This window comes from Eubalaena glacialis, chromosome 9 (genome assembly GCF_028564815.1).
Source record: "Eubalaena glacialis isolate mEubGla1 chromosome 9, mEubGla1.1.hap2.+ XY, whole genome shotgun sequence".
In the NCBI taxonomy this organism is placed as follows: domain Eukaryota; kingdom Metazoa; phylum Chordata; class Mammalia; order Artiodactyla; family Balaenidae; genus Eubalaena; species Eubalaena glacialis.
The window spans coordinates 113,900,134-113,915,972 of NC_083724.1; the positions used below are offsets into that span (position 1 = coordinate 113,900,134).

Sequence of the window (15,839 nt, forward strand, 5' to 3'; positions counted from 1 at the left end):
TTCAGAAACGTATTTTAGCTGGCTATAGGGAACATCTCTCTTCCTAAAAGCAAGAAATCTTTGAACTGGGTCAACTTCACTGTCCCACTCCTTTTATTCTCAACTATATGAGAATATACCATCTTAGCCATTGCTTTTTCTCTTCTCCTTTTTTCTTCCACACCCAAATGAAGGTGTGTGGGAGATTAAAAAAAACAAAAAACAAAACAAAACAAAAATAGCATAAAGAGGACACAGCAGAGCATTCAGATTACAAGGCGGTTTATTGAGTTAGTGGCATGCGGGGGAGTTCTTCCCGCGATCAGCAAATGCAGGCATTACAGTGCAAATCCAGAGGGAGAAGCTGGGTGCGGTCAGGAGGGCCTCGAGCCCAGGGCCTGGTCAGCTGGTGACGTGCAGCGCTCTCTAGAGGGGACTGTGCCTCATTGCGGGGACAGCTGGACGCAGACACCCCCGCACTTAGAAGAGCAATGTTCACGTCTCACTCCTCCCTGAAAAAAGAAGGCGCGGAGGGGAAGGTGAGGCCTGATATTCACCGAGAGGCAGCAACCAACACTCCAACTCTTATCAACGCAGAGAAAACATCCTCCAAAGGAAGGAGAAAATTCCCAGTAACTTCCTGGCTTCCTGCCTGCGCTGTGGCTGCAGGAGCAGCGATTCCCAGGCCAGGTCCTCTGCCCTTTTCTCAGTCCCCGAGAACCTGATGGGCCCAGAGGGACCGCAGGTGAGGCCCGCACACTCACCGGCTCTTCTGGCGGTATTGTTGCAGCGCTTTCTCTGCCACAGTCTCCATAAACTTAGGACTGGAGACTTCTTGTGGGACCGTCACAGTGAAGGGGTAGGAATCAAAGAGCTTCACAACCACCCTAGTGAGGCCAGAGGGAACGCTGGGGTCGGAACTGTGGGAATTCACCTAAAAGGAGAAAAGTCACGAGAGGGCGGAAACAACGGTCAACACGGACTCATCTGGCACCTGAAGTCAGGCTTAATTCAGATCAGTTGACCCCTTTGATTTTTACTGACCTCGACATCTATACAACTTGATGAACAGAAATGCCCTAATTCAGAGACCCTCGTTTGTGGGTGTAAATGTCATTCACAAAGGACCAAGCCGGGGGAGCCCCACCGAGTAAAACATGTTTCCTTTGAGCAGCCACTGGCCACGCGGTGGTAGAAGAGGAATCAGGGAAAGAAAAAGAAAAGGTTCCCAGCGCTAGAGGGAAGCTTCTTATCACTGGAGGAGAACGATGGGCCAATTCATGAGCCATCCTAGGCAGGACAGGGCAGCAAGGCAGCTCCCCGGAAAGAGCACTAGCTCTGCAGCCGGGCAGACAGGTTCAAACAAACACCCAGGTGATCACCCTGCAGATAGGAGACCCTGGGTAAGCTGTTGAACCTCTCAGTTTCCTCATCTGTAAAATGGGTTCATGACAGTCCACGTCACTGAGTGATGAGGTTTCCATGCACCACTGGACCTGAGGTTTTTGTTTCCTGCCATATGACAAATGCTCAGTGAAAAGCAGACATGCCCTCTTGAGCATCTTCACCCCGTTTCAGCCCTGGGGGAGGATCACAGGAGCTCCAGACAACACCTTGAGCCCAGCTTCAGTGTGTGGCCAGGACAGACTCACCGTGGAGACGTGGAGATAGTGCTGGCTGTCGCTGTGCGTGAGGTTGGCCAGCTGGGACACCCAGGTGAACTGCTCGTTCAGCTGCTTCAGCAGGGAGGACGTGTTCAGCATCTTCTGCTGGTAGGACTGGAGCAGCTGGTCGTACAGCTTGCTGAACTTCTCCGCCAGCTGCAGGGACATGTTCAGCTGCTGGCGCAGCTGCATCTGAGAGGAGTCGTTGGCGGAACAGTCTGCCCGGAGATTAAAAAAAAAAAAAAAAAAAAAAAGACAAACGACAGAAACGTGAAGGGAGAGCTAAAAAGGGATGAAAACAAATGGCAAGCAGTTCACGCAGCCAGGACCTAAGGCAGAGCTACTCCAAGCTCCAGTCTGCCCAGCGTTCGCTAGCAGCCCAAGACAAAACAGAGGGCTCGCCCCGAATGTAGATCGGCACGCGCTTCCTTCATCGAGAAAGTCTTGCTCTGGGAGACAACGTCAGCTGAACTCAAGTGTCTCAGGGACATCACTGATTTCTCTTTGGGTGCAAGACCCTGTCTCCTTGGGGACCAGCAATGAGGGGCACTGCCCACACCTCAAGGAGCACGGACCTCAGGGCTGCATGTGCTCAGACCTCACCGCCCTCCTCCCTCCATTAGTCATTTCAGGAAATGGTGGATGTTACTTGCAGCTGCCGTTTGCGTGGTACCTGCTATGTACCAGGCACCACCAAGTGCTCGGGATAGCCGTGATCTCTAATAGTCACATGTATTCTGACGTTAAGTCTTATCAAGAATGAAACTGAGGACCAGAGCGGTAAATCATTTGCCTAAAGTCATAGGATGAACGATTGGCGAGGGCAGGATGTTGAACCCCGGGCTTTCAATCCTAAACTTGGGCTCTTCCTACTCTGAGTCTGTGGCTCTGGAAAATTCTCCAAGCTTGCCTATATCTATAGAGTTGGAAATTCTGGCCCCAAGAACCTGGGTAGCAGAAGAGCCAGTCAGGACCCTCGGGCCACAGAGCACAGTAGCCTGGGGCTGGGCATCCGGGCTTGCCCACCTGCCCACCATGGCTGGTCGCCAAGCTCACCAGAGAGCAGGGAAGTTCATTGCTTTTGGTCACCAAGTGCCCACTGCAGGTTGTCAGGGGGATAAGAGCTGGGAACTACCCACTCTCTCTCTCTAAAAACTACTGTTTTTCTCTCCCTTGAGTTTTGAAAAATATCCCCCAAAGAGCACATCAAACCCAAGCAAGTCAGGGGAAAGGAGGAGTTCTTTGCACACTTCACCATGGTGGCTGTAATCATTTCTAAAATAAAATAAAACGTCAGGTGGGGCAAGACATAGGATTATTAACAATAAACTGGGTTGAAAAAGATATATAATGACGGAACTTAACTCTTCTTACCAGGGAATCATTGAAAATAAGGACAGTCATTGAGAGCTGGGTAGCAGTCTAGAGCAGTGGCTCTCACCTGGGGCGGTGCTGTCCCCAGGGATATTTGACAAGGTCTGAAAACCTTTTTGGTGTCACAACTGGGGTGAGGGTGGGAGGCTACTGGCATCCAATGGGTAGATGCTGCTAAACATCCCAAAGTGCACAGGACAGCCCGCCACAAAGAAGGATCTGGTCCAAAATGCCAGTAGTACCGAAGTTGCGAAATTCCAGTCTGGAGGTCCCGGGCAGCACGTGCTCAAATGGCTGCAAGCACCTTAGATAAGAGGTCATAAGTCTTCCTCGATGTAGAAAAGAAAACCACCGTTTCAGGAAGCTGTGATCAGTGAACATTAAGGTCAGCGCCAGGGGCGCCAATCTGAGCTTGGGGATCTGTAGGTCTCTTCTTCTGGCCCTAACGTGACTTCCTCACGGTGTGATTTACACTCTTCTAATCATGGTATTTTATGGGATAAACCCAGGAGGTTGTGTACTCACCTCTCGCTTCTTCATAGATCAGCCTCTTACAGCACTTGTATTTCTTTGGCAGTAGCTTCTAAAATCACAGCAATGAGACTAGGAATATTTAACTAGACTCTGAAGGCCTGCCCGGGCAAACCCAAAAAGTATTAAGTAAGAGCAAAGCCGCAAGATCGATCCGCTCGGTACAAGGGAAACAATTAACTTTTTCTGAGCATAGACTGTTGTGGGCCAGGAAGTGTTTCGCCGCTTTTATAGCTGTTACTTCCAAGTAAGAAGAATTTAGTCCGCCTGATAAAACCGAAGGAAACAGTGGAAGGGAGGTATTTCCTCTGCCTCAGGGACCAACCTACCAAAGGTAAAGTTACCGGGAAGCTAGGGTACCACTAGGAGAGACCCACGTGTTCAAGGTAGAGAACACAGCAGCACTGGTTGGGAACACATCACAAGCGCCCCCAGGGCGTCATGTAATCTTGGGCAGGTCACCAAACCTTCTCTGACTGAGTTTCCTCCTCTGTGAGACAGGGATGATAAGTGTAGCCACCCGGTTATTCCAGGGAAAAGAGTAAATGTTTGTAACGTGTTTACAAGAGTGTTCAGTAACGAACACATGGGAAGAGTTTGTTTAACAGAATCCACACTGCCTAAACTCTCATTGTCTGCAGCAAAACATGAGGACGTCTACCAGGTTTGGCCCTTGGGAACAGACCAACTGGGGGAAGTCAAAGGATGACAGCTCTTTAGAAAAGCACGGCAGCTCCTCCCACCGTCGGCCTGTTGACCGAGAGCTGGATGATGCGGTGAGCACCTTGTGTTCTGTCTCCCGACTTCAGGGACAGCCCCTCATCTTAACCCGCGACCCCAGATGGGGACCCAAGCAGAGCCGGGCAAAGGACTCCCCCACCCAGAGTCACAGCTGGAAGGCAGCAGAGCTGGCATTTGAACTCCCATCTGTCTGAGCCCATAAAGGCAGCCCCAGTGAGGTGCTGGAGACCCGAGGACACAGGAGACCCCGGGGCCCCCCGACTCACCCATGGACAAGATCTCCTGGCACTTTTCACACTGGTCCTTCATCTTCAGGCATCCCGTGGAGTTGTGGCGGATTTCCTTGCACACGGTGCGGTCACTGCTGTTTTCTGGAGACACACGAGGGAAAGTCATACAGAGCGACACAGAGATGGACCACCCCGATCTCCCAGAGCCCTTCCACACTACTGTCTGGCCCTTTGACATGGTTCTGCGGGCAGAGCAGGTTGGACTCTGGTTGTTTGCCTGCAGACACAGGCTCGGATCGGGGCTCCCTGCAGCGGGACCAGGAGGTGATTTGGCCCCCTCCCCCACCATCCCCACCTGCTGGCACGTCTCCTGCCTGCTCGTACCTCTCTTTGGCATCATAACCCGTTCTGCCCTGCATTCTGTCTGGCTCATTTCTCTCCCCGGGCCAGACAGCAAGCGCCTTGAAGGCAGGAATAGGATCCACCTTAGAACCTCCTTATAACACAGGGGGCCCCCCATTATGGATATGCAGTAAACTCCTTGTTCAATTCAATACCCTCCTGTGTTTCCAATCCGTTTCAAGCCACACCCCAGTGCCGGTCAAACTGTAGCGTTTAGGAGATGGGGTTGGCCAACGAGTGTCTATTGGTTCAATGAAGGAAATCACTTCTGAAAGTTTTGGCTTCTCGTGTCCATGTTAGAGTTCCTTCATTCAAAATATATTCATTGTGTGCCCATTCTCTACCAGACCCTAAGGTTACAGCCACAAACAGCTTTCTTGACTGTACCGTGAGCTGATTATATAATTTGTCGCCAATATATGCATGGCGTCCACATAAAGCCATCTGAGTTCCCAAGACAAAGGGGGTCTAGTTCTCTAGAGGAAATAGTCAATGTCATGCCCTCCAGTTGCTGGAAGGAGCTTGGTACACTCGAAAGAACACAGATCCCAAATCCTGCAGGGCTAGATTTGACCGGCTCCCACTTTGTCAGCTGTGAACCCTTGCACATGCTCCTTTACCATCCTGCCATAGTTTTCTCCCCATCAGACCGGGATGAGAGCACCCTCCCCAGGTTTCTAGGGGTGGAATTCAGATGACACATGCCAAGCCCCGGCCACAGTTCTGAGCATCTAACGGGTTGGCATCTCAATGAACTGTGAGTTCCCATCCCATCCTCCTAACCTCCTGGGAATTCCGCCATCGGGAAGCGGTAGGGAATTCTATGCATGTGGGCATCCATGGCCTGCTGGGCCTGGTGGATCATGTCAAAGAAGGGCTGAAACATGTCATGGAAGTTCAGGGGTTCCAACACGGGGAAAGGCATGACATTCCGGGCGAAGCGGGACTTGGGATTGAAGAAGAGCGATCCCCTTGGGAACGAGCTGAAGGGCGAGTAGTACTGAGTGTCCTGGAACTTCCGGGGAAAGAACCGGTCCTGGAAGAGCTCGTCCATGATGTTGGATGCACGGTTGAAGCTGTCCTCCATGACGTCCATCACGTGGCCCTGCTGCCGGTCGTTCTCCAGTAGGGAGTCGATGCGGTCACCGTTGATCCACAAGTAGAAGGGGGAGCTCTGGTTCAGGAACTCCTCGAGCTGCGACAGGAGACAGGGGACAGTCAGGGGTGCTTCCCCCTTGTCAAGACAGGCCAGGCCCGGCCCCTCCTGGCTGCACCCAGGGCAACTCAGAGTCACAGCAGGCGGCAGAAGGCCAGGCTGGGAGTGGCTCCCCATCTCTGAACTGTCCAGGCCAATGCCCTTCCATTCTACTGACCCCGAGGGGAAGAGTTTAGGAAGACCTGCGAGGCCGAGAGAGTCACAAGGCCTGTTACATGAGACTAGTTGGCTGTCCTCTTTGGCCACTGGTGATCCCCAAGCCCGCTCAGCCAAGGGCCAACTGATGGGACCCTGGAAAGGGCAAAATTCATGAGCCCTAGCTGAGCAAGGCCCACAGGGGAGGGAGCATCAATAATAGCGTACTAAAAATTCTTAATTCCTTCTGTTTAAGTGGACGCAGGGCTCTGCCATACCGTGGAGCCATTTGTTACGTTAGGCAGCTAATAATTGCTGAATGAGAGTCTTCAAAGATGGCAAATACCTGGCACAGGTGCTTTTCTTGACTCCACATTACTGCACTCATAGCAGACATTACCAATTGATCACAGCACTCTGGGCCCAAATGCAGCCAGAACTAATCAATTGCATCCGGCATGAGAAATGAAGCTGTGATATTGTGATTTATAATAAGAAATATATATTTGGTCTGGTCCTTGACATAGAGGTCCTAAAGCCCTTGGAATTTCCTGTGATAAGAGCAATAAAGGTGTCTTTGGTTATGTTAGTGAGGTGACTTTTCGGAAAGCACCTAGGGATGGGGGCTGGTCTCCAGGGGAGCCAACCCTAGGATTAGAGGGTTGGAACTTTCAGCCCCACCCCCTGATTTCCAAGGAGGGGAGAGGGGCTGGACCTTGAATCAATGACCAATGGTCAATGATTTAATCAGTCATACCTATATAATGATGTCTCCATTAAACCCAAAAGGATGGGCTTGGGGAGCTTCTGGGTTGATGAACACATGTGCCAATGAGATGCAGGAGACTTTTGAACTCGAAGAGGGCGTGGAAGTTCCCCACCCTTTCCCCATCCCTCCCCCTGGGCATCTCTTCCATCTGGCTGTTTCTGAGTTATATCCTTTTATAACACACCAATAATCTAGTATGTAAAATGTTTCTCCGAGTTCTATGAGCTTCTCTAGCAAATTAATTGAACCCAAGGAGGCGGTCATGGGAACTTCTAATCTACCGCCAGTCAGTCAGAAACACAGGTGACCACCTGGACTTGTGATCAGCGGCTGAAGTTGGGGGTGGGGACGGGGAGGCGTCCTGTGGGACTGAGCCCTGAGCCTGTGGGGTCGGACGCTGTCTCTGGGTAGACAGGGTCAGAGCTGAGTTCAACTGCAGGACACCCAGCCGGTGCGGGAGAAATGCTTGATGGGGAAATCCCCACACTTGGAATTGGGTGCAGAATCAAAGAAGCATATTCAGTTCTCCTCACTGCCCAAGCAGAGCCCAGGCTGTGCTGAAGAAGCGGGGCCCCTTGTCACCTGTTGGCCAACCAGTCCGGAGCCGCTTCTGCAGACGCGCGCGTAGAACTTCATGCAGGTCTGTTTCAGGCAAGGCTTACACTCCTCCCAGAGGGCCGTCATGGTCTCATTGCACACCCCCTGGGACGCCTTCAGCTTTGTTTCAGAATCCTTGGTGTCATTCAGGGCATCCTACAGGAGGACCCAGGCTGGGTTAGCTACAGAAACCACAGCTTCCCCTTCCCCAAGCAGGCACCGTGGTGCTGGCCCCCCGGCCCAACCTGGCCACATGGGGTGCTTATTTCCACCCCTGCTCTGGCTCACGTGTTCCCGCATCTGCCCACCTGGAATTCCCTCCCCATCTGGCTCTAAATGTCCTCTCGTCTTCAAGATCTAACTGCTCCTTAGTCCTTTCCAGCCATTAGAGCCCATCTGGACATCTCCTTTCTCTGACGCTACACTTACAGTCTTTACCCCAGGACTTCCCTCTCGCTAATACCCCACTTTCTAGTCTCAACTTCTGGAATTTAAATGTCATCTTTCAAAGCTTCCCTGAATCTTATTTCTCTATTGCAACCATGGTCCCCGGCATGCCAGGGGAATAGGTAAGCTTCCGAAATTAAAGCCACCACTACTACCAAAACTCTCCAAGACGACCATGACATTTGATCCAATAATTCTACAAGAACCTATCCCAAGGAATTCCTGCAATAAAGGAAAAATCCATATGCTTGAAGATATCTGTTACAATACTCATGTGTGGCAAAAAAAATACTGGCATCAACCCCAATGCTCAAAACTAGGGGACAAGTTAAGGACACTGTGGTACTTACAAAAGGTAGATAGGACAGCATTACAAGGGATGTTTGTAATAAGTTTTAAATATTATAATAAGCATTTTTCATGTTAAAAATTCATGAGTTTGAGTATAGCCACTGTCCAAAAAGTATAGAGGAGAAAATGTAGTAAGAAATAGATCAAATGTTAAGTGAATCGTCCTTAGGTAAAAGGGTTATGGAAAAACTTCTGCTTTTCTGTATTAAAATCTTGATAAATGAGTGTATTACTCTTCAAAGAATTAAGTAGACCATCCATACCCCAAAGCAAAGCTACACTATGAATATCTGAAAATGTGAGATTTTCTCCTGCTCTGTGTCCCCTGCCCCCTCATCTGAGATGGGGAAGGCCACCACGCCTCCTACTGGGCCAATTCACAGGGGTCAACTCTGCTGCCCAATTCCATTCCTTTCTTTCCGGTTCGCATATTCCTCAACTAAGAAGTCATGGAGTCTTTTTCCGAACTTGATATACTTTATCATAGAACCTGGATTGTCAAGTATCAAAAACTCCAATGAGAAGTGCAAAAATTCAAGAACAAGACTTGCCACTTCTACATGGGCTCTAGGTTTCTCATAGTGTGACGAGAACTAATACTGATGCCAAGAAAGGCACTAAGTTTCAAAGAAAGTTAGAGCTGCACCCAGACCAACATTTCCTTAAGTGGTTTCCATGGAATTGTGCTACAAGCTATCAGGAAAAAAATAAATGGATTCCATGGTCAATTCGATTTGGAAAACACTTGGATTAAATGAAGTTACACGTGCTTCCTTTACCCCACAACTTCTCTGAGTCTTTATAATGCTTTTACTCTATGCATTAGGGATCATGAAGGTGGCAGGGGGCCCCATCTCAGCATCTCTGTCATTAGGGGTAGGGTGGCAATGGGCATAGGCTTTGAGGAGACCCTGAAGGACACTGTTGACTTTTTAAATAAGCTGCTTATTGAATTATAGTGTTTTAGTTTTGTATGTTCACCATTGGACCTAGGTGTCTCTTTACGAAGTAGTCCAGAACTCTATAGAGACTTGGGCAATACAGCGTGTGCCTGCTGTACCCCCAAAGGTATTGCCCCTACTAGATAAGCTTCCTGAAGGTAGGGTGCCATCCCTCTCCTAACCGGTGACAGTGACAGACCCTACCCAAAGCCTGCCTTGGAGCTTGCACATAGTCTGGGTTTAGAAAAATCTACTGAAGTGAATCTGGGCGGCAGGCCCTGGGCCAGGCTTGTAACAAAACCAGATCCAAGATCTCACTGCTTGAAGCTTCCGAAAGCAAATAAACCTTCCCTATTTGTTAACCACAGCCCCAGTATCAGCTGACACAACCGGAGAAGGCCTGCGGGTCACCATAGTAACCTGGCAGGGCACTCGGAAGAGCAATGGCCCCTCCCTCCCTCCAGCACAGTGGATCAAGGCATGGGTCACCGGGCTCTTCCTTACCTCTTTCTTCTTCTTGGCCTCCTCTAAGGAGCCAAGCAATGATTTGCGCTCTTCGTTGGTTTGTTCTATTAGGGTCTTTATCTGTTTCACCTCCTTGAGAGCATTTTTAATTTCTTTATTAATGTACTTACTCCCCTCGGTGGACATTTCTGCAAGAAAAGAGCAGGGAGGTAGATGAGCCCAGAGGAAGGGATGGTGCTGGGGATATAACCCTGGAACCAGCTGGAACGGTCAGAAAGGCCAGTGGGCCTAGGGGCTGCCATGGCTGGGATCCTCCTGGCAGGCAGCCTTCGGGCCCCAGCTTTGCCCTGACACAGGTTCCATCCCAGGGCTCACTGTAGACCCAGGGCCAGAGAATCGATTACACCCAGCTGCTCAGAAATGCAAACCATCGGGGAGCGGACACGCCCCAGAGGAGGGACAACCCAGCCCACCCCTGGAGCTCTGGAGAAGCAGCCTACCCAGCTGCAGAAGAAATTTTTCAAGGAAAAAAAAAATTCCTGGAAGCGTAACTGTTTAAGCATCAAAATATAAAATAGTGTTATTGTGGATACAAGTCTTTCTGCAATGCAGTGTAAGCAAACATCTGAACTTCGCTGTTCCGATGCACAGCGTCAGGTGACAGGGCCACGGAGGTGACTTAATAGCACCATCCTTCAAGGAGACGGGGATCAGACACCACACCGTGTGACAAATGCAATGAGACAATGTCACCAAAGTACCGAAAGTAACAGCCAATGCTTCTCTGGTTCTTATCTTGGGCCAAATGCTGAGCTGGACACTTCACGTGCATTTTATTTAATACTCTTGACGCCGTCTTCACCCCTTTGCACAATCGAGGATAAAGAATCGCAGTGAGATCAAGATACTTACCCAGGGTTATATAGCTGGGGAGGGCGGAGCCAGATTCCCACCCAGCTCTGAGCTCAACGCTTGGGTTTTTAACTATTACCCCATAGAGTCAGTCAGCTCATAGGACAAGAGTGGGGCAGAGGGAAGACAGGTTTCAGGAAAGGCCTGGCAGAAGAAGGGAACCACCAACTGGGCTCTGAAGGATGACAAGCCCTCGTAGTGAATGATATTCTGCCTTTCCTGAATCCGGAGCATTGGTTTTCTAGGTGGAAAGGTGGTGGATACAGGTAGTAAGTGCTGTGGAAACTCAAGGGGAAGTCCACAGAGGCTCCAATGGTCCAGGCTTCATGAAGCTCCGTGGAAGAGGTGTGGACACCGGACCGAGCAGACGGGGAGGGGAATAGCCAAACGAGCTGCAGCAGCCAGAAAGGACTTGGGGTCTACCTGAAACTGCCTGGAAGCCCACCTGACCACAAAGAGCCTAGGCCGGCGAGAGAGGGCTCAGAGAGGGGCCCGGGCAGAGCAAACCCGATCCGATGCACAGGACAAAGATGGTCTTAACCCTTGGGGCCCTGACAGAGGGAAGCATGCCAGGAGGGCACGCCTGGTCACTTACCCTGGAGCTCTTTGTCCGAGACTGCCCTGCCATTCTCCCAGCTCAGCAGCAGGCCCACCAGCAGCAGTAGAGTCTTCATCTTGCCTCCTTCTCCAATTCTGGAATCCTAGCACGCCTCTGTTTGCAGAGAACAGGGGACTGTCATGGTAACAGCTAGACAGCCTGTTGGTTACGGGCCCAGCCTGCTGCCTGTGTGGCTTCCCAGGAACCCTGCCGAGGCCTTGCCCTCCACTCTCCCCTCAGCTGGCATCACCGACTTTTTATCCCAGGGAAGTGACAAGAAAGTATCAGACTTGCCACTGGGCCCCTTCAAAAGAAAGTGGAGGAAGCGGGTACGGGAGGAACCACAAGACAGCAGCCTAATATAGAAGAAACGAGAACTCCAGAGTCAGAGCCACTGGGCTCTGGTCCAAGCCGCCCTCCTCCTCCTCCTCCTCCTCCTCCTCCTCCTCCTCCTCCTCCCCCATAATAGCTGACTATGCCTAAAAGAGGCACATGTGCTTTCTGCATCCAGAAAGGGCATCTATCTGATGATACCTGCTCACATCAAACAAACCCTGAAAACATCTCTCTTGGGTCACTCATCTGGCCTCTGCCGTCCCCCTAAAGTGGGGACTGCAGCCCAGAGCACAGACAGCCCCCTGCTGTCTGCATCACCCATCCTGCCCACAGCAGGCATCACCAATCAATCACAGCACTGTCCCCACCAAGGCTGGACACCTCCTGAAATTGCTTTTCAAGGGTCTGAGGCAGTGACAGCCTCTGGGTTGCTACAGGGAAATAAATCCATTTGTCATCCCTAGCGTGGATGAGAGTAGAGCAAGGTGGGGAGGACAGTTGTCTTCAGGGAATAGAGAGGGAGGGGCAAAGCCAAAGGATTAACGGCGGAGGCGGGGCAGGGCAAGGAACCTCCCCAGGAAAAGTCCCTGTGGGAGGACGTGCCACTCTGCTCTGCCAGGTCCCTTTCACGCAGCCAGTCCCTCTAAGCCCACAGCAGGGTGTCTGCCAAGGTCCTCCCGCCACCACTCGGCTAGCTGCCCTGAGCCCTGGACCAGCTGGTCTTACACAATGGACCCTTTCCCAGAAGCTGAAGTTGTTGCAAAACAGAAACCCCTCCCCCTGCACTGCCCTCCACCCCAATGCTCATCCGAACTCACCCGTTTCCCCTAAGAGAATGGGAAGGGGGTCTCCCCTTCCTGAAATGATGTACATCCAGAAGCTGTTCTCCGCTCAGCAGGCCCATCTGGACCCTTGGGAGAATATTAATAAGGCAAGTCTCTCCTGAGACATAATTAGTAAGGCAGCCAGGCTGTGGTTCCCGAGCAGCGTGGGAGAAGAGAGCGGGTCACCGCCTTCCCCAGAGATGGTGAGTGGGCAGCTGAGCCAGGGTGCTATTTCAGGTCTGTGAGGCTCTGCCCTAGCTGCTCACTGAAGCCTGAAACGCCTCAAACAGGGACAGAGCCTTTGTCATGCCAGAGAGAGAAAGCCGGTGAGAAACACCCTTCCAGCAGAGGCCCCCGATAGCAAAGACTTCGGAGAAATCCAGACATGAGCCTCTGAAATAGGTTGGGACCAGAAGACAGGGCATTGGGTCCTGACAAAAAGAGAGACAGGGCAGCCAAAGGCAAGAGCTCTGGATGAGAAGTCTGGAAACCCAGCGGTCAGTACAGGATCTCCCACCAAGAGCCTGGGGGCCATGGGAGCCATCGAGTTCCGAGCTGGGAGAGAGACCTGTCTCCTGCCCAATCCCTCCACCTCAGAGGGGAGGCCGAACCCAGAGACAGGATGGGGCTCCCCAAGGCCTGCAGCAAGCTGGTGACAACCCCAGGATGAGAACTCAGCCCTCCCAAACCCCAGTCCAGTGTTCTTTCCTTGACACCAAGTCACTTAAATCTCTGAGCCTCAGTTTCCTCACCTGTAAAATGGACCTAATAGAGACCTTAGAGATGGAAATGTGTTCTGTAAACACAAGGGTCTTATGTAATCATAGGAAATTCCGACTCCTTCAAAATTGACGTAGGATCAATCATGGGCATTGGCAGTATCTATTGGGGAAGTGGGAGGAGGTGGCGTGTTGGGAGAGGGACAGAGGAACTGAAGCAGGTACACAAAGGTCACCTGTGGTCCCTCCCCGACTGTGGGCTTTGCCTTAGTGATGTGATCAGCTCCTACGAAATTACCCGGGAGTCTTGTTATAATGCTGATTCTGATTCAGAGACTGCTTTTCTAATAAGCTTGCAGGTGATATTGATACTAGTCCAAGGACAGTACGAGAACAGCGGCTGCGCGGCCACACTGCCCTCCCTTTGCACTGACTCACCTCCCCACCCATCTCCTGGCCAGGGCGCCTAGTTGCCAACTGCTCTGATTGAACAAGCCACTCCAAGGCCCTCCTTTCCCCAGAGGAAGCCGTGGGGAGGACATGGTCACGCAGCTAGTAAGCTGCAGGGTTTAAAGCCCAAAGCCCAAGCTCCTCTCCTACTGCCTCCCCAAATGCAGAAAACTCAACCAAAAAGAAAAATGAGAAAATAATTCACCTGTAATTCACACCATCGAGAGGCAAACATTAGCACTGTGGTATATCTCCTCTTTTCTATGCATTTGCATACAATCGGATCCTTTACATCCACTATCTTCAAATACTCCCTAAAAGCACACTTTTGTGGCCGTATAATATAGTCCTTTTTCTGATGTACTTTATTTTGCCATCTTACAAGCCGGGCATTTAAATTGTCTGTAATTTCCAACTATTATTATCATGAACACTCTCGTGAGCATCCTTTTATAGTATCTGTACTTACTCTTAAATTCCAAACTTCACTCTTAAAAAAATAATAATAATCAGTTTCTTTATTTCATTAGGTCCAGAAATTCTGGAAGGTCAAGGCTTGGGTTCTAATCCCAATTCTGATACCTATTTGCTGTCTATCTTTGGAGATGGTCCTAAACCTCTCCAGGCTTCAGATTATCATCTATAAAATGAGACAGTTGAATCAGATATCTGAAGTCTGGTGGAGGTTGTGTGATGTTTCTTTGATGTACCCTGGTGCATTAGGAAGCAGAAAGAGTAGGATTTCAGTGGTTGCAACATAGACTTAAATCAAAACATCATTACTTATAAACACACAATCCAGAGAGCTAGAGAATTCAGGAGCAAACAAGATGACTCATGCGCGCAAGCTGACAACCACCCCTGGAGATCAGTACCTTTCCAAGGAAGATGCTGCAGGAAGGCTGCAAGTGCAGGCCAGCTCTGCCACTCACTAGCCTGGCCTCGGGCAACAGCGTCAGTCCTCCAAGTGTCAATTTCCACATCTTTACAAAAGGAGGATCCTTACACCTATCCCCTTTACTCCACAGAATTGTGGTTGGAGCTGATGAACAAAGGGCCTCCTGAGTCCCTTGCCTGTCTGCCGGCAATTCGGTCCCGGCTCGGCTGTCTGGTGATGGGGCTCCGACCACCTCCCTTCCCTGGATCCGCGACTCCATCTAAAGCGCCCCTCTGACAGCCCTGTGACTCCCAGTGGTCGTCCTCTCCTCGCCTGGGTGCCGCCCCCCGCCCGCTCATCAGTCCCGGCCAGGCTCTGCGCAGGGGCAGGAAAGGTGGGGACATCTCACCGGTCAGCGGTGCCCGCGCGCTCCTCCTGGCGACGCCGCGTGCACAGCACGGTGAGGCGCTCGTATTTATAGCGCTCTGCTGCGTATACACCCACTTTGGGGCTGGCTGCAAACCTGCATGACTCACGCCCAAAGAATGCGGTAGAAAGCACCGGGAGCTTTCTGGAAGCCGGTGCGGGAGGGGGTTCGGAGGTGCGGGCGGGTGGATGTCCGGTGCAGCACCCGGCAGGGGGCGCGGGGGCGCGTATCAGCACCGCGAAAGGCTCCGATGGAGACAGACCCTGGGGTGCGGGCGCGCACCGCTGCCGGCTCCCCGTTCCCGGGGGCTCAGAGCTGGCGCACGGCGCCCCCAGGAGGGCAGAGCCTGAATTAACGTGCACAGCTGGCGCCCACCTCCGCAGAGATGGAGGGATGCTCTGCGCCCCTGGCTGGTGCCTCGTCCCCAATAGAACGTCACTGTTCCGCTGCCCAATTGAACGTTAATCTTTCGCATTCAACACGCGCCACTCCTCTGGCTCCATTGAAGTAGAGCAGCGTCAGAAATAACGTGGTTGTGATGAAGAGGGATGTCGTGCTAAAACACAGGAAGTACAAAATGCCGGCTTCCCGAACCACCACCTGACCTGGTGGTCCCTTGGCAGACCTGCTGGCCGGGAGGAAACAGAAATGTGTTTTTAGGGATGAACAGAGCATCCATATGGGGAACTAGAAGGCCTCCCAGGCTCCTTGACTCCTGGACGTTAAGCAAGTATTTTCCCCATCCACTTGGGACCCAGCCAAGCAGGGCGGGCTTCATGAGCACAGGACCCTGCCGCCCGCACTTGGTTTGAGGAGCCACTGCCCAAGTCTTGAAATTCTTAAGAGTTTTTGAA

The 15,839-nt window shown here is 51.4% G+C and overlaps 1 protein-coding gene across 1 annotated transcript; it reads right to left on the minus strand.

Moving 5' to 3' along the window:
- Positions 1 to 244: 244 nt before the first annotated feature.
- Positions 245 to 15,059, minus strand: CLU (clusterin). Its single transcript, XM_061200730.1, has 9 exons — positions 14,968 to 15,059; positions 11,350 to 11,466; positions 9,882 to 10,030; positions 7,624 to 7,794; positions 5,705 to 6,116; positions 4,556 to 4,660; positions 1,632 to 1,861; positions 744 to 913; positions 245 to 491 (listed from the first exon to the last, which is right to left on the minus strand). The coding sequence occupies exons 2-9, from the start codon at positions 11,426 to 11,428 to the stop codon at positions 482 to 484; spliced, it is 1,326 nt and encodes a 441-aa protein (XP_061056713.1). The 5' UTR covers positions 11,429 to 11,466; positions 14,968 to 15,059; the 3' UTR covers positions 245 to 481.
- Between the last annotated feature and the right edge of the window lie 780 nt (positions 15,060 to 15,839).

Coding starts and splice junctions, on each gene's coding strand:
- CLU (XM_061200730.1), bottom strand. CDS start 11,428: ATGAAGACTCTACTGCTGCTGGTGGGCCTGCTGCTGAGCTGGGAGAAT. Junction 4,661..5,704: donor GATGGCGGAATTCCCAGGAG/GTTAGGAGGATG, acceptor GTGTGTCTCCAG/AAAACAGCAGTGACCGCACC. Junction 914..1,631: donor ACTATCTCCACGTCTCCACG/GTGAGTCTGTCC, acceptor TTCTCCTTTTAG/GTGAATTCCCACAGTTCCGA.